We start from the raw sequence: 24,303 nt of genomic DNA on the forward strand, positions 1-24,303 counted from the left end.
AATTTACCTAAAACATATAACCATAAATAACTAAAAATAACTGTTAAATAAATTAAGAAATTTTCATTTCAAGGTCCCATAGCTTCTTGTGTTGAAGGCAGAAATCTCATAAATTCGCCGGCAGTTGAGACATATTCAAAAGCCCGCCATCCAGCATTAGTTAAAATCTTCAGCGTCGCTGGGTATGCCAGCGTGAAGCGCATCTTACACTGCACTAGGTCTGTACAAATCAATAAAAACTGTTGGCGCTTATCAGACAGGGAAGAGGAGTAGTCTTGGAACAAACTGATCCGGTTCCCTTCAAATGTAAGTAAATCTTGACGTTGCCAATATTTTTGAAAGAAGGCTACTTTATATGCACTTTAATAATTACTGTTTGAGGTCGTTGCCGATTTTCAATCTTGCGGCCCAATCAATGTACTCTTTCAAAATGGATAGGTCCAACGCCTGTATGGAGTGGTAATTCTTTGTGTAGCTAGTCCTCTAGTTGAGACAACAGATAGAATCTAATATAGTTTATCCCAGGACAAGCAGGCAGCCTATTCTCACATATGTGTGATGTCACCAACGGAGCCTCAATGCAGAAGCCTCGCAAGCAGACTTGCTTGTAGAAACTAGAAGTTTCGAGTCAGCCGCACCGCGCATGCGTGAGTGCCTTCCCGCCCAGCACAGGGCGCGTCTCCTCAGTTCTCAGTTTTCCACAGAGCCGAGAAGTCCCTCTTTGACTCTCTGCGTTCAACTTATTTACTTCGTGCCTTCTCTCACCGTGGTTTGTGTTGTTTTTTCTTCACGAATCGCTGTATTTAGTTTATTTCTTGTTTAAAAAAAAATTTTTATTTCTTCCGTTCAGGCCGCTCGGCCACAGCCCAGGGGCTTTGACCTTGCAGCGGCTGTTTTTCTTCCTATGTCCCGGCCAACAACAGGCTTCAAGAAGTGTAGCCAGTGGCAGCATGCGATTTCTTTCACGGACCCACATATTAAGTGCCTTGGGCCAGACCATCACCCGAAGTCGTGCGAGCGCTGTGCTATTCTTCAATCTCGAGCCCTTAAATGACATCTGCTTTCAGTGGAGAAGCTCTTCGGGATGGATTCGACCTCAACTCCGAAGCCGACCTCGGTCTCACCTTCAACCGAGGCTCCTCCTGCCTCCACTGCTTCGACCTCGAGCCTCATCAGACCTTCTTGGTTTGCAGCGGCTCTTTCCTTGACGACGTCTGCTGTATCTTTCCCTGTATCCTCAGGTCAGATAGCTTAGCAGAAAGTTCCTGCGGTGGTGCTTAAGCTGCCTAAGACTTCCAAGTCAAAGCACATTTCCACTGCCTCTATGGAACCTCCAGCCAAAGCAGGTGGTCCGGTTTCAGACGCGGATCCATCCTTGCCGGCTTCTTTCCAGACCATGTTAGAGCAGCAATTCATTCAGTTCCTTACTAATATGGGACCAAAGCTAGCTACTCTAATCCAGCCTGGGCATTCTGCAGACTTCCATGAGGTCGAGCCTCTTCCTATGCCTCAGACTGAGACTACACACTCTATGCAGGGAGCAGAGTCTCTGCGAGTGTCGGGTCTGGCATCTATGCATGTAAAGCAAGGAGCAGATTCTTTGCAAGTGCCTCGACAGGAATCCTCACACTCCATACAAGGAGCAGAGTCTTTGGGAATGCATCGAGGTTCCTCCATCAAGCCTCTGGAGCTTCGATCCACTGCTTCCAGCCCCATCCATTCCTTGGTGCCATTGACTGCTTCCATCTCCGGGGTGAAGTCTCCTCAAACTTCGAGATCTGCTTCCAAGCACCGTTCTCACCGACGTTCGAGGCCTTCATCGAGGCATACCTCCAGGCACAGCTCTTCTTCCAAAGAGCGTCCTTCTTCAACTAAGCCTCGATCTACACCTTCCAGTTCTACTAGACCACCGACTTCTCGATCAAGGTCTCCACTTCCACACCTCGAGGACCCAGCGATTTTTGATTGCTTCGTCCAAGTCTCCCTATTCTTTTGATGCCTTTTTTCCTGCCTCATCTTCGACCCAGGCTGCCTCAACGACCTTGAGTCCTTTTCGAGGCAAGGCATTGGCGGATCAGCTATCTTTCTCCTTTCTTTGTCAAATGGCTATTGACTTGGACCTTCAATTGGATGATGGTTCTAAATACTCTAAGGAGTATCTCAAAGTCATGCATCTTCCTCAGCCTCCGGCAGAGTCACTTAAGTTTCCTCTTCACAAGCTTTTGTCTCAGACTTTTACCAGATGCCTGGAGACACCTTATGCAATTCCAGCTGTTCCAGGCAAATTGGACTCCAGATAAAAAACTCTTCATTGCAAAGGTTTTTAGAATTCACAGTTATCTCACCAATCCCTACTTGTGGAGTCATCATTGAAAAGGTCTCATCCTTCCAAGGTTTATGCTACCGTTCCTCCTGGAAGGGAAGGGAAAACTATGGACAAATTTGGATGTCGCATCTATCAAAATGCCATGATGTCCTCTAAAGTCCTTAATTACAATTTCCATTTTATCACTTATTTTGAGTTCCTCATTGCTCTTTTGCCTAAATTTCTTAATTATTTAGATACTCAAAAGCACTTTGAATTACAAAAAGTCTTAGCTTCTCTATCACAACTCAGATTCATCTACTACAGTCTTCTTACGATGCCTTTGAGTTGTCTGCCAGGGCGGCGGCTTGTTCTGTAGCAATGTGCCGCCTTGTCTGGCTTCGCACCATTGACATGGATCCTAATCTTCAGGATCGCTTGGCTAATGTTCCTTGTTCAGGCAATGACCTCTTTGATGAATCCATTGAGACAGCCACTAAGAAATTGTCAGACCATGAAAAATCCTTTGCTTCTATTGTCAGACCAAAGCTTAGCCAGTTCCTGCCAAGCCTGCCCGCCCTCCTCCTATTTATCAGAGGCATTTTGCTCTGAGAGCGGCTCCTTACAATCGTCCCCTCCTAAGAAACAGCAGACTCAGAAGCAACAGAAATCTCAACCTTCTGCTGCACCTAAGGCTACACAGCCTTTTTGACTGTTTAAGATAGAGCATAACCTCCACCGTTCTATCTCTGTCCTATCTTCCCCCTATTGGAGGTCATCTCCATCATTTTTACCATCGATAGGAGACAATTACATCCGACCTCTGGGTGCTATCAATCATCAAGGAAGGATACTCTCTTCATTTCACTCAGGTTCCACCAGAGCTCCCTCCAAAAGAGTATCCTTCCAGTCCATCCCAGACCGCCCTTCTTCTTCAGGAAGCTCAAGCTCTGCTTTGTCTCCATGCCATCGAACCAGTTCCTTTGGAACAGCAGAACCTGGGGTTTTACTCCCATTATTTCCTTGTTCTGAAGAAGACGGGCGATCTGCAACTCATTCTGGATCTCAGGGCTCTCAACAAATTTTTAGTCAAAGAAAAATTTTACATGTTATCCCTTTATCCCCTCCTAGATCAGAATGACTGGTTATGCTCTCTGGATCTCAAGGAGGCTTATACTCATATTTCCATTCATCCGGCCTCCCGCCAATATCTCAGATTTCAGGTGGGGAATCTGCATTATCAATACAGAGTACTGCCCTTTGGCCTGGCTTCATCTCCCAGAGTGTTCACCAAGTGCCTGGTAGTGGTAGCCACAGCTCTCAGAAACCATGGTCTTTCCCTACCTGGACGACTGGCTCATCAAAGATGCTACATCTCAAGGGGTTATTGTAGTGACCCAATGGACTACATAGTTCCTACAGAGTTTGGGATTTGAAATCAACTTTCCCAAATCCCAACTTCAAACCTCTCAGAATCTACAATTCATCGGAGCTGTTCTGGACACTATCGAACTCAGAGCATTCCTTACACAACAACATCTGGAAGCTCTCCTTCAACTTTGTCATGCAGTGTCTTCCCGCTCTTCAATCTCAGTGAGACACATGATGATACTACTGGGTCACATGGCCTCCACAGTACACATGACTCCTTTTGCCAGACTTCACCTCAGAATTCCTCAGTGGACCCTGGCATCTCAGTGGACGCAGGTTTGCGACCCACTTTCTCGACACATTGCAGTCACTCCTTCATTGAGACAGTCTCTCCGCTGGTGGATGCTCTTTTCCAATCTCTCCAGAGGCTTGCTGTTTCAAACGCCCCCTCATCAGAAGGTCCTCATAACAGATTTTTCGACCTACACTTGGGGAATTCATCTCGATGGACTCCGTACTCAAGGCCACTGGACCAGTATTGATCATCAATGTCACATCAATCTGTTGGAACTCAGAGTGATTTTCAAGGCTCTCAAAGCTTTTCAACATCTTCTTCAAGATCAGGTATACCTCATTCGGACGGACAACCAAGTCGCCAAGTATTATGTCAACAAACAGGGAGGGACGGGATCTTCCTCCCTTTGTCAAGAAGTGCTGAAGGTTTGGGACTGGGCAATCCACCACAACACTTACCTCAAAGCTGTCTACATCCAAGGGACGAAAAATTGCTTGGCGGACAACTTGAGTCGTCTTCTGCAACCTCACGAATGGACACTCCATTCCTCGCTCTTCATCACATTTTTTCACAATGGGAAACGCCTCAGATAGATCTCTTTGCAGCTCCCCACAACCACAAACTGCCTCGAGGCAGATGCTTTTCTTCTGGAATGGACGAATCTCTTCCTGTATGCATTCCCTCCATTCCCTCTCATTCTCAAGACTCTTGTCAAGTTAAAGACCGACCATGCCACCATGATTCTGATTGCTCCTCGGTGGCCGAGACAACCTTGGTACTCCCTTCTACTTCAACTCAGTAGAAGGGAGCCATACCTTCTACCAGTTTTTCCATCACTGCTTACACAGAGTCAGGGATCTCTGCTTCATCACAACCTGCAGTCTCTACACCTGACAGCTTAGTACCTCTCAACATAACTCCTCTTCAGTTTTCTCAATCTGTAAGAGACATTTTAGAGGCTTCTAGAAAGCCTACCACTAGACAATGCTATCACCAAAAATGGACTAGATTTTCTACGTGGTGTTTTTCTCACAATAAGGAGCCTCAACATTCCTCTTTATCTTCTGTTTTAGACTACCTTTTGCACTTATCCACCTCTGGCCTCAAGTCTACATCGATCCAAGTCCATCTCAGTGCAATTGCTGCTTTCCATCAGCCTATTGAAGGAAAACCCCTTTCTGCTCATCCGGTGGTTTCCAGATTCATGAAAGGACTTTTCAATGTCAAACCTCCTCTCAAACCGCCTTCAGTGGTTTGGGACCTCAACGTTGTTCTTGCTCAATTGATGAAGCCTCCATTTGAACCAATGTCTACGGCTCACCTGAAGTATCTCACTTGGAAAGTGGTGTTTCTCATTGCCCTCACTTCTGCTCGAAGAGTCAGTGAGCTGCAAGCTTTAGTTGCTGATCCACCTTTCACAGTTTTCCATCATGACAAGGTGGTTCTCCGTACTCATCCTAAATTCCTCCCTAAAGTGATTTCAGAATTTCATCTCAACCAATCCATTGTTCTTCCAGTGTTCTTTCCAAAGCCTCATTCTCATCCTGGAGAATCAGCTCTTCATACTCTGGACTGTAAACGTGCTTTGGCCTTCTATTTGGAATGCACCAAACCATACAGAATTGCTCCTCAACTTTTTGCCTCCTACGATCCAAATAAGTTGGGACATCTTATCTCTAAGCATACCATCTCCAACTGGATGGCTACTTGTATCTCTTTCTGCTATGCCCAGGCTGGATTACCCCTACAGAGTAGAGTCACAGCCCATAAGGTCAGAGCAATGACAGCTTCAGTAGCTTTCCTCAGATCTACACCTATTGAGGAAATTTGCAAGGCTGCTACTTGGTCCTCGGTTCATACTTTCACTTCTCACTGTTGTCGATGTTTTCTCCAGACGGGATGGCCATTTTGGCCAGACAGTATTACAAAATTTATTCTCCTAAATTGCCAACACCTCCCATATGGAGGTCACCCATATGTGAGAATAGGCTGCCTGCTTGTCCTGGGATAAAGCACAGTTACTTACCGTAACAGGTGTTATCCAGGGACAGCAGGCATCTATTCTCACAACCCACCCACCTCCCCTGGTTGGCTTCTCTGCTAGCTATCTGAACTGAGGAGATGTGCCCTGTGCTGGGCGGGAAGGCACTCGCACATGCGCGGTGCAGCTGACTTGAAACTTCTAGTTTCTACAAGCAAGTCTGCATGCGAGGCTTCCACATCGGGGCTCCGTCGGTGATGTCACCCATATGTGAGAATAGCTGCCTGCTGTCCCTGGATAACACCTGTTATGGTAAGTAATTGTGCTTTCTGGTAGACCAACAAAGCGAATATTATCCCTGCGGGAGCGATTTTCTAAGTCTTCAAGTCTAGCTTCTTGTATACAAAGCTGCTCCCTCAGGGCTGCCATTGAACCTGAGGTAGTTGTTGTTATATCCTCAGCTTCTACCACACGGACCTCTAGTTCAACAGTGCAGCAAGTAATTTCTGACAGGAGAGACTTCACTCCTGCTATTTGGTCAAACAGCTGGGTAAATCTTGGCTCCAAAGCTTTCCCCACAGCCATAAATCTAGGTTCCAAGGCCTGAACAATTGCTGTTGTTAGTTCTTGCACTGATAATCCTGAAAATTGACCAGTAGAATCAGCCATGTTGCCAGTATATGTGTGAGTTTTCTCACTATTTTTTCCCTTCACAAGGCACTTTGAGCTCATTGATGTTTCAGTTCTTAGCAGATATTTTTCCATATATCTTAAATGAAATGCTGTTAGGATCCAGAAGATTAATTTGCAGTATTATGTGCAGTTGAGGCTCAGATATGTCCTGCTAGGCTCACCAACATTCTGGAACCGCTTTTTCAAGAACTGAAATGTAGTAGACATTTTGGCTTTATGTCAGATATTGTTGATGTTCCTAAACCATATTCTTCTGCTAATTTTTTTCCTGACTCTACCTTTTTTAACTTCTCCACATTGTCCATTTTGCCTTTTAATTACAAAACAACTGTTTTTCGCATTGCTGGCATTTTAATTTTCTTGTTTTGAGAGAGAAGCACAGGCACTATATTGGAAGGAAAAGGAAAAGGTAGGGCTTTCCTCCACTCTCACTCATGTCTAATGTGACCATTTATTTTTTTCATCAAAACGGGACATCTATTAATATTCAGTCCAGCCCCCAATCCCGCCCTAGCCCCACCCTAGCCCTGCTCCAGCCCCACCCCCAATTTCTTCCATTCATTTTTATGTACACACTATCTTATTAATTCATAATGGTAAACAAAAAATATATAAAAAAACACAAAGCACACTGTACGCAGAGAAAATGTTAATTATCATTTACGAGTTTCGGGGTTTTTTCAAAGCTGTCAAGGCAGATTACTTTAAAATATGCAATGTCACCTCAGTAACTATAGAAAAATAGACAAATATAGTGCAAAATATAGACAGCAGATATAAATTCTCAAAACAGACACATTTTGATCACTAAATTGAAAATAAAATCATTTTTCCTACCTTTGTTGTCTGGTGATTTCATGAGTCTCTGGTTGCACTTCCTTCTGACTGTGCATCCAATCTTTCTTTCTTTTGCATACAACATTTCTTTCACAATCCAGCCCATCCTCTTTGAGTCCAGGTCTCTGTCTCTCTTTTCCCTCTATTATCCTCCCCAGATCCAGTGTCAGGTCTCCCTCTCTCTCTGTCTGAACCTCCCATAGCGCTGCATCTGCCTCCTGTCTTTCCCCTTTCGTCCAGGCCTTTCTCTCTGTAGTCTTTCTAATCTGCTTATAACAACCCCCCTTTCTCTGCCTCTTTCTCTCCTTCTTTCCTCCCTCCCTCCCAGCAGATTTTAGCATATCTCTCTCCTCCTTTTCCCCCCTCAGATCTAGTATCTGTCTCCTTCCTATTTTCCTCCTCCCAGGTCTGGTATCTGTCTCCTCCCATTCCCCCTGGCTCTGGCATCTCTCTCTCCGCTGCCTTCCTCCTGTTCTTCCCTGGTCTTCCTTCTCAATTTATTTTCTGCCTCTGTCTAAATTCTTTTTTACTGTTCAGTCCTCAATTTCTCTCTTTCACTGTGTCTACCTATAGCTTGCCACCTCTTTCCCTCACCCCTTCCAGTATCTAACTCTATCCTCTTCCCTCAATCCAGCATGTGCCCTTTTTTCTTTCTCCTCCTCACTTCCTTCCAGCGTCTGCTCCCCCTCTCCCTTACACTTCCATTCAGCGGCTGCCCCGGAACTCTTCCTGCAACAGCAACCTCCTGTTCCTGCCTAGGCGGGCGGCTGCTGCAGGAAGAGTTCCGGGGCAGGCCGAGGTTAGAAGTCTCCTCTGATGGATACAGCACCGCAGCTGCCATAACATTTAAAATAATAGTGATCCGGGGGGGAGCAGGTGTGGGGAAGTCAGGAGCTGCAGGGCCGGCGTTACAGGGAGTGAGAACAGGGCAGTTAAGCATGCCAGTCCAACGTCGCCTTCAAAACTAGGGGGGGGGTGTTGAAGCGGCGGTAGGCAGCAGCAGTGGGGGCTGGTCTGGGGGGGGCAGTCTTCGGCACCAGAGGGAGGGGAAATGATCGCCTGTCCCATTGTCCCCACGACAGCTTCGGGACGCTATCCCTGAAAACGGGACATTTCGGTTTCCTGAAGCTGTGCATTGGAACAACGGAACAGGGGATCTAAAAAGGGGACAGTTCTGTTCAAAAGGGGACATTTGGTTACCTTACTCATGTTCCTACTCGCATTGACGTCATTTCATGGGGGAGCCTGCAGAGGCCAACACAGACTGCGAGGATGAATCACTGCAGCTGCCGAAAGCCTCTGAGGTACACTGGGGAGAATGCCAGGTCACTGGCAGAGGGGAGGGAGACAGTGAGTAGCTGTTGCTGAATGGGCCTGTGCCAGTCTTTGTATTGTGCTGAATTTTTCTTGAATAACCTGCCTCTAGTACACGTATGTACTTTTGAATTTAAACTGACGCCATCACCGGTCTGGATAAATGGACATCTGGATAATTGGAGTTTAGATAATCAGCATTCCACTATAGATTGCAAGCTCTTCTGAGCAGGGACTTTCTATTGCATGTTAAATGTAAAGCACTGTGTATGCCTTTCAGTGCTATAGAAATGATACATAGTAGCAGTAGTAGTAGTAGCGGAGCCATGCTATCTTATGGCGCCTTCCGAAAATAAATTAAGACAGTGCTATTTGATAAATTTATCTCTTAACTTGAGGTTTTATTCTTAACATAATAATTTTACTGTATTAACATATTTTATTGTCTTTTTAGTTAATATGCTGTATTTTTACCATTAATATTTTGTATTTCGCTGATTGTCCAGTTTTTCTCTTTTGTGTAAACCGCCTAGAATTCTTTTGATTGAGGCGGTATTGAAAAATAATGTTGTTATGTTATGTAGTATTTGTATAATTACTTCTGAGGCTAGCCTCTTTCACCTCCATCCCATGCCCCCTTATTCCAGTGCTTCCTTTTAGTTGAAAGAGACTTACCTCCTGTACATTTATATTACAGAGGTATTTAAATGTCTGCAATACTCCCCTCTTCTAACTTTCTTCTAAAGTAATACTTATTAAGATCTTTGTCCCCATAATCTTTATGATAAGGATTCCACTGACCATATTTGCTTTCTGGACCGACTCCATTCCAATTATATCTTTTTGAAATTGGAGTCTCTAGAACTTTACACAATGAACTCTCTCTAGAAATTTACAGTATAAAGAGGCATTATCACTTCATTTTTTCAGCTGGCCATTCTTCTTCCTGTGTGCCTAAGTATCTTCCTTGAAGTTGTTATCTGTGTTTGTCCTGGATCAGTAGCATGGAATGTTGCTACTCCGTGGGTTTTGACCAGGTACTAGGGACCTGAATTGGCCACCATGAGATTGGGCTACTGGGCTTGATGGACCATTGGTCTGACCCAGTAAGGCTATTATGTTCTTATGTCCTTTTCTACCTTTTTGGCCACATTAAAATCATTGATAGGATCATCACCAAGTACCACTTTTCTTTTGTACTTCAGACATACTTCACCCATCCCTTAAACTAATTCCATGAGCTTTTGCAGCCCGAATGCATGATCCTGTATTTTTTTATCATCAAGTCTTAGCTTCCAAATTCTAGACTATTCTTTAGGGAACTTGAGAAAGGGAGGGAGGCAGAAGGGGAATAAAGATAAGATTGGAAGGCATAATAGTTTAGTATGTACAGATATGGTGAGAGCTGCCCTGGAGAGCTGTCTGAGAAAAGAAATAGAAGTGTGATGATAGTGATAAGGATGAGATGCTTTCAGACAAATTGGAGATGATTGCATAAGAAGAAGAAACCTTTGAAGTTCAAGAGCAGTGTATAGGGGAGAAGACAGAATGACTGGTAAGGTAAAATACACTTTATATAGACTATAAACCACCTTGATAGATATTTTGTTATTTTGTAACATGGAAATATACTGTATATTATAAATAGATGTTAATTTGGAGAATGGTTTTACCTACATTGTATAATATTTAAGAACAGATACTTAGAGCATTTAAGGAAGAAGTAGAATTTTATTTTATAGAGCAAGTTTATTTATAATACTGTGTAGGCAATACAATCATTTTAGCTCTATATATAAGATCTTTAAGCAAGAAGAATGTGCCTCAAGATAAAATATTGTTAAAGAGAGAGACTGACATTAATTATGCTGGAAGAAAGTAACTCACTCTGGTAATAGAGGTCTTAAGTCTGCAGAGGATAGCTCGAGGACATGATGGTCCCTTGCTGGAAGAAAAGTTCTTCAGTTGCAGAATGGCTGGGAGTGGAACATGGAGACTTAGATGCAAAGGAAATTCCAGCAAGGTATGTTGCAGGTCCAGCAGTGAACCCAAGAGGAGGGGCTTCAGTGAATCTCCCCTTTTTATGGACTACAGGAGCCGGGTCAGGTGGCACATTTAGCAGTCCAATCAAAATTCAGGACTAGTTCAAAATTGGTTTCTTGTTAGGTCTGGTGATATCATCTAGTTTGGTTGGTCACATGCTTTCTGGCTGGGCAGATCCCTGAAGGGATTAAAGAGAGAGTCAGTGTCTGGGAGTTTCAGTGGCTTTTGTATCATTCCAACCTCTGATTGCTTAGGTTTGGTTCCTGGAGAATAGAGGTTGTTCTTCTTCATCGTTTATTATCTCGTATCTTGGAGAATGAAGATCTGTTACAGTGGCTGGTATCCATTGTGTATATCTTGGAGAGTAGAATTCTGTTTGCCCTTCTTTTGTAATCCACTGAATGGGCACGTAACACCTTTTGTTTTAGGCTTTCAGTGTTCTGAAGACAGATGGCTAGAGTCTTTCAGAAGTCAGCCAAGAAATACATTTTATAATCCATATATCCACAGTTCAAGCCATATTTTTATAATTGTTAGATCCAGCAAAATTAATATCATGCTGCAATTTGAATGGCATTCACTCAATATTTTATAAATTAAATCTTGCAAATACATAAATAAGAATGGAGAGAATGGGTACAGAGAACATGGCATTTGTAATGGTTTGCAGTAGTGCTGTCCGATTCACGATTCGAATCGGTTCACTGATTCACTTCGGGTGAATCGATTCAAAACAAAAAAAATTTGGCTTCCTGATTCGGCTGACCCTCCCCCCCTCACCCCCTAAAGCAGGAGTGGCAGCGCTGCTCTTGCTGGCCGACCGCTGCCGCACCTGCTTTAGAGGGCGAGGGGCACATGGGGAAGAAAAAGGGGTGGAGAAGGACGCTGGAAGCACATGGGGAAGACAGAGGGGGGAGAAGGACCCTGAAAGGACATAGGGAAGACAAAGGAGTAGAGAAGGACGCTGAAAGGACATGGGAAGATGGGGGGAGAAGGACGCTGAAAGGGCATGGGGAAGACAGAGGGGGGAGAAGGACCCTGAAAGGATATGGGGAAGACAAAGGGGTGGAGAAGGACGCTGAAAGCACATGGAGAAGACAGAGGGGGGAGAAGGATGCTGAAAGGACAAGGGGAAGACAGGGGGAGAAGGACGCTGAAAAGGCATGGGGAAGTGTTGCTGTCGGCTTCTCGCCCTGGCGTCCGGTTTCCCCCCCCTACCTGGCATCCGTTTCCACCCCCTGGCTTTTGGCTTCCCCCCCCCCGGCCTCCCCGCACCATTTACATTAAAGAAGCAGCCTGCAGACAAGACCGCAAAGCTAGCGATCTGTGCACTGCTTCAGAACTGTTTCCTCCGCTGCGATCCTGCCTCTGACGTCAGAGGAGGGGCGGGATTGCAGCAGAGGAAATAGCTCAGAAGCAGTGCACAGATTGCTAGCATTGCGATCTTATCTGCAGGCTGCTTCTTTAAGGTAAACGGTGCAGGGAGGCCAGGGGGGAAGCCGGACACCAGCGGGAGGCCAGGGGGAAGAAATAATGGGTCTGAAAATAGAGGAGAGGGAGAGAGATGATGGACAATGGGATTTAGGGAGGGAAGGAACAGAAAGGGAGAGAAGTTGGACACAAGGGATGGTGTGGAGGGGGGCATAGAGATACTGGATAAGAGGGTAGTTGGGAAAAGAAAGGGAGAGATGGTGGACCCTGGGGTGGTGGGGAAGGAGGGAGAGATACTGGATGAAAGGGTAAAGAAAAGGTGGATCTGTGGAGGGAGTTGAAAAAAAGGAAAGATGCCAGACCTCCTGGGGAGGGAAGGGAAACGGAAGGGGAGGACAGAGATGGCAGATGGATGGTTAGCATGCAGAATGAAGGAGACCCTGGCAAGCAAGTTATCAGAAGACAACCAGAGCCTGGGACCAACAAGATTTGTATAATGACCAGACAACAAAAGGTAGAAAAACTAATTTTATTTTCTGTTTTGTGATTTACAATATGTCAGATTTGAAACGTGTATCCTGCCAGAGCTGGTGTTAGACTGCAAACGTAAGCTAGGATTTAACAGAGAGAGTAAAAGTCTTTTTTGTTTGTTTACACCACAGCGCCAGTGTGGTTAGAAGGCAAAGGGGGTGAAGAGGCTATAAAATAAACCCACCAGGATGTTTAAAAAAACAACAACAAAATACCCAATTGGGCAGGAAAATCAAATTGAATTGAATCGAATTGAAAAACCAATCGAATCAAAAAAAATTTTTCCTGAATCAGGCAGCACTAGTTTGCAATAGGCAATAAGATTGGTGAAGACTGACAACTGGAAGAGAAAGTGTAGCATAGGGAAAAATTTTACATGGAATGAAGACTGAAAATAATTGAGAAACTAGTAAATGGCAGCTGCACACTTATTTCTTAGAAACAGACCAGGTGTGCTATCCTGGAGAAGTCAATACATCATCTTTACTCATGAGAACATATTATTTTGTGAGCAGAAATCTATTATCTTGTCCTCTGTCATGCAACAATGTCACACTGTCCCATTTTCTGCAGATTTTGTCTAACTTCTCCAGCCGTAGGTTAATGGCTTTAGCTCAAACAGATCTTGCTTTGCTTTGGTGAATCATGCTGAACATTTTATACTGTATGCTACAATTACCAAGACTAATTACAGAAACTCTACTAGAACATAATTTGATTTGGACTGAATCTATCTGGTGGGACCACTATATTTGTAATTTAGAAATCAAATGGCAATAAAATTCACCAAGAGCGAAATCTAAAAATTCATAAAAAAGGACCCATTATGATCTAATGATAAACTCTGATTTGGATATGAATTTTTTAACTGAATGTAATGATCTTCGACAATTAATATTAGATAGAATAGCACCTCAAAAAACCTATACTAAAAGAATAAGATCTTCAAACATATGGTTTATGATGAACTTTTAGAATTAAAAAGAAAAGTGAGAAAAAATCTGGAGAAAATCAGGTAGCTTAGATGATAAGACTATTTGGAGGTTAGAAATAAAAAACTATAAAAACCTGATTAATGACTATGCTCAAAAAGTTGGTAAATCAAACATAAACAGTAAAAACTATTTAAATTGGTTAACAATCTTTTAAATCTTGAATCTAAAACTAGACCCATGTCAGAGAACTTGCCTTCATCAGAAGCTTTTGCTCCGTATTTTAAAACTAAAATTAACAATTTGAGAACGCAATTAAACTTTTCTTTGAATGTAAACTCTGAATTTCCAACAATTCAACTATGTGATGAAATCATGACTGATATGTCCTGGAACTAATTTAATCTTCCAGGTTGGTCAATTTTTAGTAAATTATTTACCAAATATATCAAATCAAATTGCCAATTTGATGATTGCCTTTCAAATCTAATGAGAAATGTCTCTCTTACATTAAAATCTAAACTTTTCCAGGGGATTGCATCCCTACTAGAAGCAGGATCCTATCCAAGGTAAATTGGCCAGATTTTGATTACTCCTATCATAAAGGACCAGAAAGAACCCATTATCAATACTTCCAATTTTAGACTGGTAGCTTCTATTCCACTATTTTCTAAGTTGATTGCTCAATTAATGGATTATTTAGATAAATTTGAAATCCTTCAAAGCTTTCAAACTGGGTTCTGTTTTGGATATAGCACAGAAACGGTACTAGCTTCACTGATAGATCACATTCATAGTTTATTCAAATCGGGATCTAGTGCACTAATTCTACAATTGGACTTGAGCAGCGTTTTTGACTTGGTAGATCATGAAATATTATTAACATGCTTGGATTCAATTGGAATCTCAGGAAGGGTATGGAACTGGTTCCAAGGCTTCCTGAAAAATAGGTCATACCAGGTAGTTAGTGCTGGAAAATATTCCACCAAGTGGGTAAATTCTTTTGGTGTCCCTCAGGGTTCACCACTCTCTCCAACTCTATTTAATGTTTACCTAGCATCATTGGGTTATTTACTATATAGCTTACAAGTAAAATTTTATATTTACGCAGATGACATAACCATACTTGTCCCTTTAACTGCATTCACATCAGAAGTGATGAATCAAATTGCATTTATTCATACGCAAGTAGAAAATTGGACGTCTACATTTAAACTGAAATTCAACCCAGGAAAAACCCAAGGGCATAATCAAAAAAACCGTCTAAGTTCCCTTTTGGCCTAAGTCCTTAAAAGTTCAAAGCAGAAGCAGGGAAAGTGTCCATAACCAAAACAAACATCCTTGTTTTGATTATGGCCTGCCTCTACTAAACGGCCAGATCACCACTACGTCTACAAGTACACCCCCACGATGTCTACACTTTTTGCCCATAATGAACCAAAAAAACGCCTAAGCCCCAAACGTCCAACACAAGGGCTTTTAGGCGAAGGAAGAGCCAGTCCTTTGCCTAAAAGCTGGAATCTGTAACTGGTGTCTGTCAAAAACAACACCGGTTACAGAAAACCCCCCCACAACGATCCAGGCAGAAGAATGCCCAAGCCCTCCTGTCCTGTCGGACTGCAAACCCCACCCTGACAACATCAGGGCAAGAGGGAGCCCAAGCCCTCTTGCCCCGTCGAACCACGACCCCCCCCCGATGACATCGGGTTAAGAGGGAGCTCAAGCCCTCTTGCCCCGGCAACTGTGCCCCCCACCTCCGCCGAATACGAGCAGGCCAGGAGGGAGCCCAAGCCCTCCTAGCCCCGGCGACCCCCCCCTCCAACACGAATGGGCCAGGAGAGAGCCCAAGCTATCCTGGCCCTGGCGACCCCCCCCCAACTGGATTGGGCCAGAAGGGAGCCCAAGCCCTCCTGGCCCCAGAGACCCCCCCCGAGTGGATTGGGCCAGGAAGGAGTCCAAGCCCTCCTGGCCCCGGCGATCCCCTACCCCCCACTACAATACAACCCCCCTCTCCCCAATGACCTCCCCCCCCCAGAACCCCCGATCGGCCCCCTTGCCAACCCGCAACCCCCCAGGCCGACCCCACGACACCCCCACCCCCACCTCCACCCCTTCCCCGTACTTTTTTTATCCACCGTGCTCTTTTTCGAAGTTTCCTTGAGATTATTCCATTTAAAAGTGTTCAAATAAGTTATATACTTAGCTTATCATGCTATTGGGTTACATGATCCGACATGTTTCACAACAATTTGCTTTATCAAGGATCCCCCATAGCCATTGTGTCCACCATCTTACTCAAGGCTCTGGGGGATCCTTGATAAAGTAAATTGTTGAGAAACATGTCGGATCATGTAACCCAGTAGCATGATAAGCTAAGTATATAACTTATTTGAACACTTTTAAATAGAATAATCTCAAGGAAACTTCGAAAAAGAGCACGGTGGATAAAAAAAGTTTAAAAGTTTAAAAAAAAGTTTACTTAAATAAATGCAAAAAAAGAATGTGAGCCAATGAGGAATGAAAATACCGGTATTCCCACCGATATTGAACACTACTAAGGATGGAGGAGCTGTACCTGAGGCCACATTTTGTTACATTTGAAATATTTGAGAGTATGTTTAACAATTTGTAATTCTACAGAGGGGAATGCTGGATATTTTAAAGGTTGGGTAAAACATTGGAGAGTAGAGATGCTCATGGACACCTAAAGCATCCAGTAGCAACCACACTCACACCAGCCTTAGGTGTCGGAAGGCATGCCTAGATGACTCAATAGGCGTGAATCACACTGTCTATATTGTAGACGTCCTTTGCCATATAGATTTTTTTAAAAATGTGCATTCCAATTGGCTGGTGAGATGATAGTAGAACGTTTACCGCTGCCTACAATTGGGACACCATTTGTAGAATGAGCCCCTAAGGGCTGGATTCTGTAACTGATGTCCAAATTGCTGGCTGCCTTATAAGTGGCTGCCGATCGCCTGTCAATCATTTGAGGGCACCGGTTACAGAATCACGCCTATTCAGTCAAGATAGGTAGTTGAAATATAGGCCTGGAAAACCCTGGCCTACATTTCACTCCCCGACTCTACTCTGACACACCCAAGATCCCCCAGACATTCCCTGACTCCACCCCAACAACTCCCCGACACCCCTAAGGGTTGTTGGGGTGGATTCAAGGAATGTCTTGGGGATGTCAGTGGAGTCAGGGAATGTCAGGATGATGGGGTATTGGGGAATGTCAGGAGATTTTGGGGATGGCAGGGTGGAGTCAGGGAATTTCAGGGGGGATGTTGGGGAGTCAGGGAATGCCAGAACGATCTTGTGGGTGTTGAGGTGGAGTCAGAGAGTGTCCGCTTGATGTTGGAGTGTCAGGGGTAGAGTCAGTGAGTGTCGAGGTGGAGTTGGGGAGTATTTGGTGGGGTTCGGGGCATGATGAGGCTAGCGGCAGGAGAGTGGGCATCCTTCCTGCCTTGGACTGTGTCGGTAGGGTTCACCATTGCAGCAGGAGGATTTGGGTATACCTCCTGCCGCAGACATTTGGGGGGCTTCGGGGTTCCAGCAAGGAGTGGGCATCCCTTCTGCTGGGGATGTTGCAGGGGGTGATGGCAGGAGGGAGTGGGAGTCTCTCCTGCCAGCTGACTTGCAGTGGAGTTCGGGGGTATCCTGCCATGGCTGCTCAGCTGATCACTGCAGGGGAATTCCCCCCTCTCCCATCAGCTGAGTGGCAGGGACTCCCCAAAGCCGTGATTCTGTAACCGGCACCCTATAATGATTGACAGGCAATCTGACTTAGGTGCCTGTTACAGAATCGCGGCTTTGGGGAGTCCCTGCCGCTCAGCTAATGGGGGAGCAGGGGAATTTCCCTGCCACAATCAGCTGCTGTGGTCTAGCGGCAAAGATAAGCAGCTGAAATGTAGGCCAGGGTTTTCCAGGCTTACATTTCAGTGATTCATGGCTGAATGGCCACTCTAGCCTGCCTAACACTGCTTCAGGCACTGGCCATGCCTACTTTGATGTTCTATGGCCTAAAGGAGTTACCTAGCTATGATTCCAGTGGCCATTTTAGCCTTCTTTTATTTAGGAGTTGGTAGGTGCTTCAAACCTGCCATTTCTGTCTGCATTTTTCAATTACTTAGGCATTGGCAGGGTGCCTACCGACGCCTAAATTTAGGCGCTGGTTATAGAATTTCCCCATAAGTGTATAGCCCTCAATAGGGACTACGTTGTTTAACTTGCATTTTTTTTAAAACACCAAAACTATTCAAACCACCCTCATACAGAAGTTTATAAAAAGACTATTTTGAATATTGTTCTTTTTGAGTGCCCCATGGTTCTCATTTGCTTTTAAAAGAAAAGTAATAATCCATATATAAAAGAGAGGGATAGTATTGGGGCTAGATTTAAGATTATGGCATCAATGTGCTGAAGACCAGAGGTAGAGATACCCTCCTGGTCAAAGGTTTGTAGCAGGAAGAATTCCAGTTTATGGTCATCTTCAAAACTGGGTGTCCTAAGCATGTGCCTATGCCTCATATGTCTTAATCTGATCTTAATACAGAAAGTAGTGACTAGAAAATGGTAAAATAGGTTGCAGACTGAGTGTAGACTGTATTATGCTATAACAGAGACAACAGGGAAAATGCCTGTGTATTGGTTGAAGTGTTAGTAGTAAATTTGAGAGAGAGAGAGATCATACTCAGTGTACTGTCATACTGTAGTATGCACAAGACTAACCCATTTGGATACATTGTCCCCCAAAAGCAGAACTTTAGTACAGAGCTGGACACACATACAAACTAGCTGTGCATATCAGAGTAATTTTAATTGGACCATAGACTGTGGTAGCATTGAGTCATCTTGATGGTCTTCTATGTTCTTGCATTCACTAGAAAAATTCTTATGTTTTATGGTTATGTTTTATTAGAACTTGTTATACCACTTCAGCATTTGCAGTCTGATAGTGAATGAGTTTTAGCAACATAAGTAATTCATACATTTTTTAAAAATAATTTTATATACATAGATAAAACATTATGTAATAGAAAAATAGTTTAGCCATCTAATTATACAAAGGAAAACAAATGGAGGCCCTTAGACCCTAAGGGGCTCATAATCAAAAGAGAAAAACGTCCAAAAACCGGCCTAAATCGGCACTTGGATGAACATTTCTCTAAAACGTCCAAGTGCCGATAATCAAACCGGGTTTTAGACGTATTTCTAAACGACTTAGGCCTTCATAGAGCCGCTCAACGTCCAAAGCTAAACGGGGTGTTTCGGGAGGCTTGTCGAGGGCAGGAGTTGGGCGGGACGTGGACCGGCTTAGACTTAGTCGTACAGCATGTATAACCAAAAGTTAAACAACAGAGCCTAGAGGAAAGTTGGACGTTTTGACTTACACCATCTAAAACATGGTCTAAGTCACTAAAACCCACCTAAACTCACCAGATAATCACTGAAAACACACAAACCCCCACACACCAGCCCAGTGATCACTAACACCCACCCCCAATAAAAATTTTAATCATAACTTGAAATTTCAGCCTCCAGACCATCATCACCTGGCAGCCTAGCATAGGAAAGCCTAGTCGTCCAGCCCAGAGGCAGCTTAAGTCATCTTGGGGGTGGGTTTGGGACCCATAGAGAGATGGACCCATGCCCATAAGCCCCTGTAATCACTGCATTGTTACTGAAACATGTGCACTCCGCTATACACCCCCAAACCCTTTTGTACTAGCATATAAGTGGCTCCTGCATCCATAAGGGCTATAGGGGTGGTAGATAAGTGGGTCTAGGGGATTCTGAAGGTGGTTTGGGGGGCTCACCGTGACATATAAGGGAGCTGTAGTGAGGAGAAGCCATGGCACTCTGTTTGTGAAGTTCATAGCAGTGCCCTGTAAGGTACCCCACTATTTAGGTGCCCTGTCTGGGTGTTCTGTCAATCACTTTGCAGACCCCTCCCACGTCCAACAGGGCTTGTTTTAGACGTTTTTGACTTGGACGGACATTTGTACGAAAATGGACAATAAAGATAGACGTTTTAGATCAGATCTGCAGGACGTATAATTTGGTCGATTTTCGAAAGTCAGAAGAAATTGGACGTCTCTTTCGAAAATGTCACTTAGGCACTTTTTGACTTTAGACGACTTGCGAAATGGACGTCAACGGACTTAGATGTCCCTTTTGATTATGCCCCTCTAAATAATTAATATTAGCTCAAAACTCTTCTAATAGCCCACATATGAGAGGGAGACAATTCACATCTTAGAGAGAATTATAACAATAAAATAAAATGAAATGAAAACCACACTTGTAGCGATACTTCCTCAAATTATTAATGGACCTTTCTACTTGGAGTCAATTAGGATTGCCTCACACCGAAGCACTATGCATTGGTATCCCCTTCCCTTCAAGAAAAAATTGCAACTGGGAGGGTTCAAAAAATACATAGGAATTCTGATCCAAAAGGATCATACATTTACAGGGATATCTAAGTTGAAACTTTGCTCCAAGTGAAATCACATATTGCTTTAATTCAAGGAACCTCCTTCTCCTAGTCTAAGTTGTGTTTGAGACATCTGGAAACATGGAAATCTTACTTCCTAAGAAGGTCACTTCTCTGAGTCTTAAAAATAGTCTTAGGAGGGCCTCCTTATCCTGATGGAAAACGAATGTCACCAGAAGAGTTGCTCGACTAATAACCTCATCCTCTGAGGTATTCATACTTTTTTTTTTTTTTACAGAGGGGGCATGCTGTATAACTTGTGTTTTGGTAACAGAGATAGGCTTTTGGTTTCAGTTTTAGAGTGCAACAGACTCACTAATTCCTGTCCTGTAAATTCTCCAGGCAAGGTGATAAGTCAGATTGCACCTACATCGTGTTGAATGGTCGTCTTCGCGCCGTCATTATATTGGATGATGGCAAAAAGCAATTGATTGGGGAGTATGGCCGAGGAGATCTTATTGGTGTGGTAAGCAAGTTTATTATCTTTTATTTCCTGTTCCTACCTCAGTGTTGATTGATTGATTCTGCAAAGTGCGCCTAAAGTTGTGCGAAGTTTGGACATCCTCGTTAGACATCCTTTACAGAATCAGTTTTTTAGGTGGGAGTTAGACATCCAACCAATGTCCTTAATGTTATAATAATGACATTATTAGAATGGCAAATTTATGCTATTTTTTATTATAATTGTAAAATGTTGGCACCATACCATTTATTTTTAATCTGTTTAATGTTTTCATTTATTTCTCTTCTATCATAGATAGTGAGTTGGATTCAAACTAGAAACATTAGTGTAGAAGGCTGTAGGTTTAACCAGTGTGCTACAGAATGAGCTAACAAGCTGCATAGCAATTGTAAAACTAGGCTTATAGGCATTATAAGGAGGTCTACTTTTCAGCATAATTTGGACTTCAGATAGATGAGTTCTGTGGACGTTTCCAATGCGATCTGCTAAATAGGTTTCTGGGTTTTTATTTTTGCTTTATTAAGCTCAAAATACATTTATAACATAACGCATAAAAAGGGTACAATCAATACAAAAACATTGCATGCAAAACTTATTAGTTTTCTGGCCAAACAGCAATGTAATTTGCTAATTATAGCACATGAAAAACACAGCTTTACGTTTCTTGCTAAAAAGCTACCCATTTTTTCTCACTAAAGAGTGCTCCAATTAATTTATTCTTCAAAGAGATGCATTCAGCATACAAAGCACATGACAGAAATATACAATCGATACAGACCTTCTAGTTCATTGCAAATGGAGGTGTGCAGCTACACAATGGTGACCTCGTTGTGAGATCATCAAGGTGCACCTAGAAGGTAGAATGCCACAATTAAAATAGGTATTATAAAAAGTGTATACTGGATAAGAATCTTAACCTTGAAGACTCATGAGTGGAAAAATGAAAAAGCCTCAGCCCCACCACTCCACCGCTGTAATATCTTGTTATTGCGGGAAGAAATTACGTGATGCAATCATCACTGGCTATTTCATTCATTTATAAGTGCTTTTTGTTTAAATAGTATGTTTAAATAAATAATTTATTAGGTAATAGTAAGAAATACTGAGGTTCAGTGTACTTCTCTTATGCCAGCTAAACCCTGGGAACATGACCCGACATGTTTCGCACCGTCTGTGCTGTTTCAAGGGTCCCCCTAAAATAGTAACAGGAAGGTGACATTGGTGCTAATTCTATAACATCACCCCACCCGCTAAGTTTTATAAATAATTACTACCCAACTTTAAAATCCAAGTGCCTTACCGGGTTGCCTATGTCAGCTCACATACCTAATAAATTATTTATTTAAACATACTATTTAAACAAAAAGCACTTATAAATGAATGAAATAGCCAGTGATGATTGCACCACGTAATTTCTTCCCGCAGTAACAAGATATTACAGCGGTGGAGTGGCGGGGCTGAAGATTTTTCATTTATCCACTCATGAGTCTGCAAGGTTAAGATTCTTATCCAGTATACACTTTTTATAATAGTTCTGGACTTATACTGGAATAAGGACTACTGAAACTAGTGCCATAGTTCTAGTGACAATTAAAATAGGAACATGTGCTGGGGGAGCTGGTTGGGATTCAAACCTATGACCTTTGTGTATTACATTCAATGAAAAATTTCTAATTAAAAAACAAAAAAACCCTATGACCTTTGGAAGATGGGAATAGGGCTTTTACCCATTCAGCCACAGCAGCTTCCTGTCAGATGACTTGTGATATGATACCTTAGGGATCTGCTAAGGTATCATCTCCTTAGGTATGATATCAGAGGCACCTGAAAGAAAGCAGCTCTAGTTCAGTGGTATAAAGCACTGCTTTCATTGTCTAAAAGTCAGGGGCTTGAATCCTAAGTATGATCTAATACACAGTTCTTCAACCGCCGGTCCGCGGACCGGTGTCAGTCCGCAGAAAATTTCTGCCGGTCCGCGCAGGGCCGGCGAGATCAAGTCGGCAGTTAAATTTCCTGCCGACTGCGGTTCCTGCTGATTAATGTTCCTCCCAGCCTCAGGCGATCAAGATAGGCTGCCAAAGTCGGGGCCTTCCCTCTCTGAGTCTCGCCTGTTCGGAAACAGGAAGTTGAAAGGAAGTTGAAACATCAGGAGGAATAGTGAGAGCACAGGAAGACATCGCCCCACCCAAAGAACAGGAAACAAGTTCAAGAGTATCATTGGAGGAAGAAGACTGGCCCTACTCCAAGGACGTGGACCTACGCCCCCCAAGGAATCCCCGAATAAAGAAGATGGGGATCATCGTAGGCGACTCCATTATACGACATGTGGACAGCCACACCGCAGGAGGAAGAGAGGACAGAGTCGTCACCTGTCTGCCTGGAGCAAGAGTGAAGGATGTGACCAACAGGATCTCCAGGATCATAGATGGCGCACGGGGAGAGGACACCGCTGTGCTTATCCACGTGGGAACAAATGATGTGAGCGGGCGGAAGTATGACAGGGAAGAGCTGAAGGGCCAGCTCCGCTCACTTGGAAGAAAACTGAAGATCAGGGAGGTGAAGGTGGCCTTCTCTGAGATCCTCCCAGTACCAAGAGCGGATGGAAAGAGACAAGGGGAATTGCAAGTAATCAACGCCTGGATGAGACGATGGTGCGAAGAAGAAGGCTTCGACTTCGTGCGCAACTGGACGGCGTTCTGGGGAAATAGCAAGTACTACAGAAGGGACGGACTACACCTCAACAAAGAAGGAGCAAGAGTTTTGGCAGGCAACATGAAGAAGGCAATCGAGAAGGCTTTAAACTGAAAGATAGGGGAAAGCCGACAGTCGACCACCGGTCGATGGCACGGATAGCAGGATGCCCCGACGAAGAAGCCAAGGAAAACTACTCCTACACAAGAGAAGACGACCTCACGGCAAATAAGGGAGAAAAAGCAGGAAGGGACAAATCAGACACAGAAGGGGACGACCACACAGCAAACAAGGGTGATAACACAGGAGCAGTTAAGGATATCGTAATTGAAACTACAGGGACGGCCAAGAGTAGAAGGTCCAAAAAGGTAACACGTAGGGAACTTAGATGTATGTATACGAATGCTAGAAGTCTAGGTAACAAAATGGGGGAACTAGAGACAATAGCAAGACATGACATATTGGATATCATTGGCATAACAGAAACATGGTGGAATGAAGAAAACAAATGGGACACAGTACTACAGGGATACAAGCTGTATAGAAGAGATCGAGTAGGGCAGAAAGGTGGAGGTATTGCTCTATATATTAAAGAGGGAATAGATTCTGTTGAAATGGTTACAACAGAAATGAAAGAGAAGCTTGAGTCACTCTGGATCAAGATTCCTGGTCAATTTGGAGCAGATACGAAAATTGGCCTTTACTATCGTCCCCCAGGACAGGCGGAGGAAACTGACTCAGAAATGATGGAGGAAATCAAACAAGAATGCAAGACAGGCAATGTAATTATATTGGGAGACTTCAATTTCCCAGGGATAGACTGGAAACTAGCAACCTCCAACTGCGGCAAGGAGGCCAAGTTCCTGGAGGTGCTAGGGGATTGCTTCCTGGAACAAATGGTAAAAGAGCCG

At 43.7% G+C, this 24,303-nt stretch overlaps 1 protein-coding gene across 1 annotated transcript in view; it reads left to right on the forward strand.

Moving 5' to 3' along the window:
- PNPLA7 (patatin like phospholipase domain containing 7) overlaps nucleotides 1-24,303 on the forward strand; it is an 864,087-nt gene that overhangs the window by 482,695 nt on the left and 357,089 nt on the right. Inside the window, exon 19 of the mRNA XM_033959965.1 lies at nucleotides 20,581-20,704. Within this exon, the coding sequence (XP_033815856.1) occupies nucleotides 20,581-20,704 (124 nt within the window). The remainder of the gene's footprint in view (nucleotides 1-20,580; nucleotides 20,705-24,303) is intronic.

The sequence above is a fragment of the Geotrypetes seraphini genome, chromosome 10 (assembly GCF_902459505.1).
Source record: "Geotrypetes seraphini chromosome 10, aGeoSer1.1, whole genome shotgun sequence".
In the NCBI taxonomy this organism is placed as follows: domain Eukaryota; kingdom Metazoa; phylum Chordata; class Amphibia; order Gymnophiona; family Dermophiidae; genus Geotrypetes; species Geotrypetes seraphini.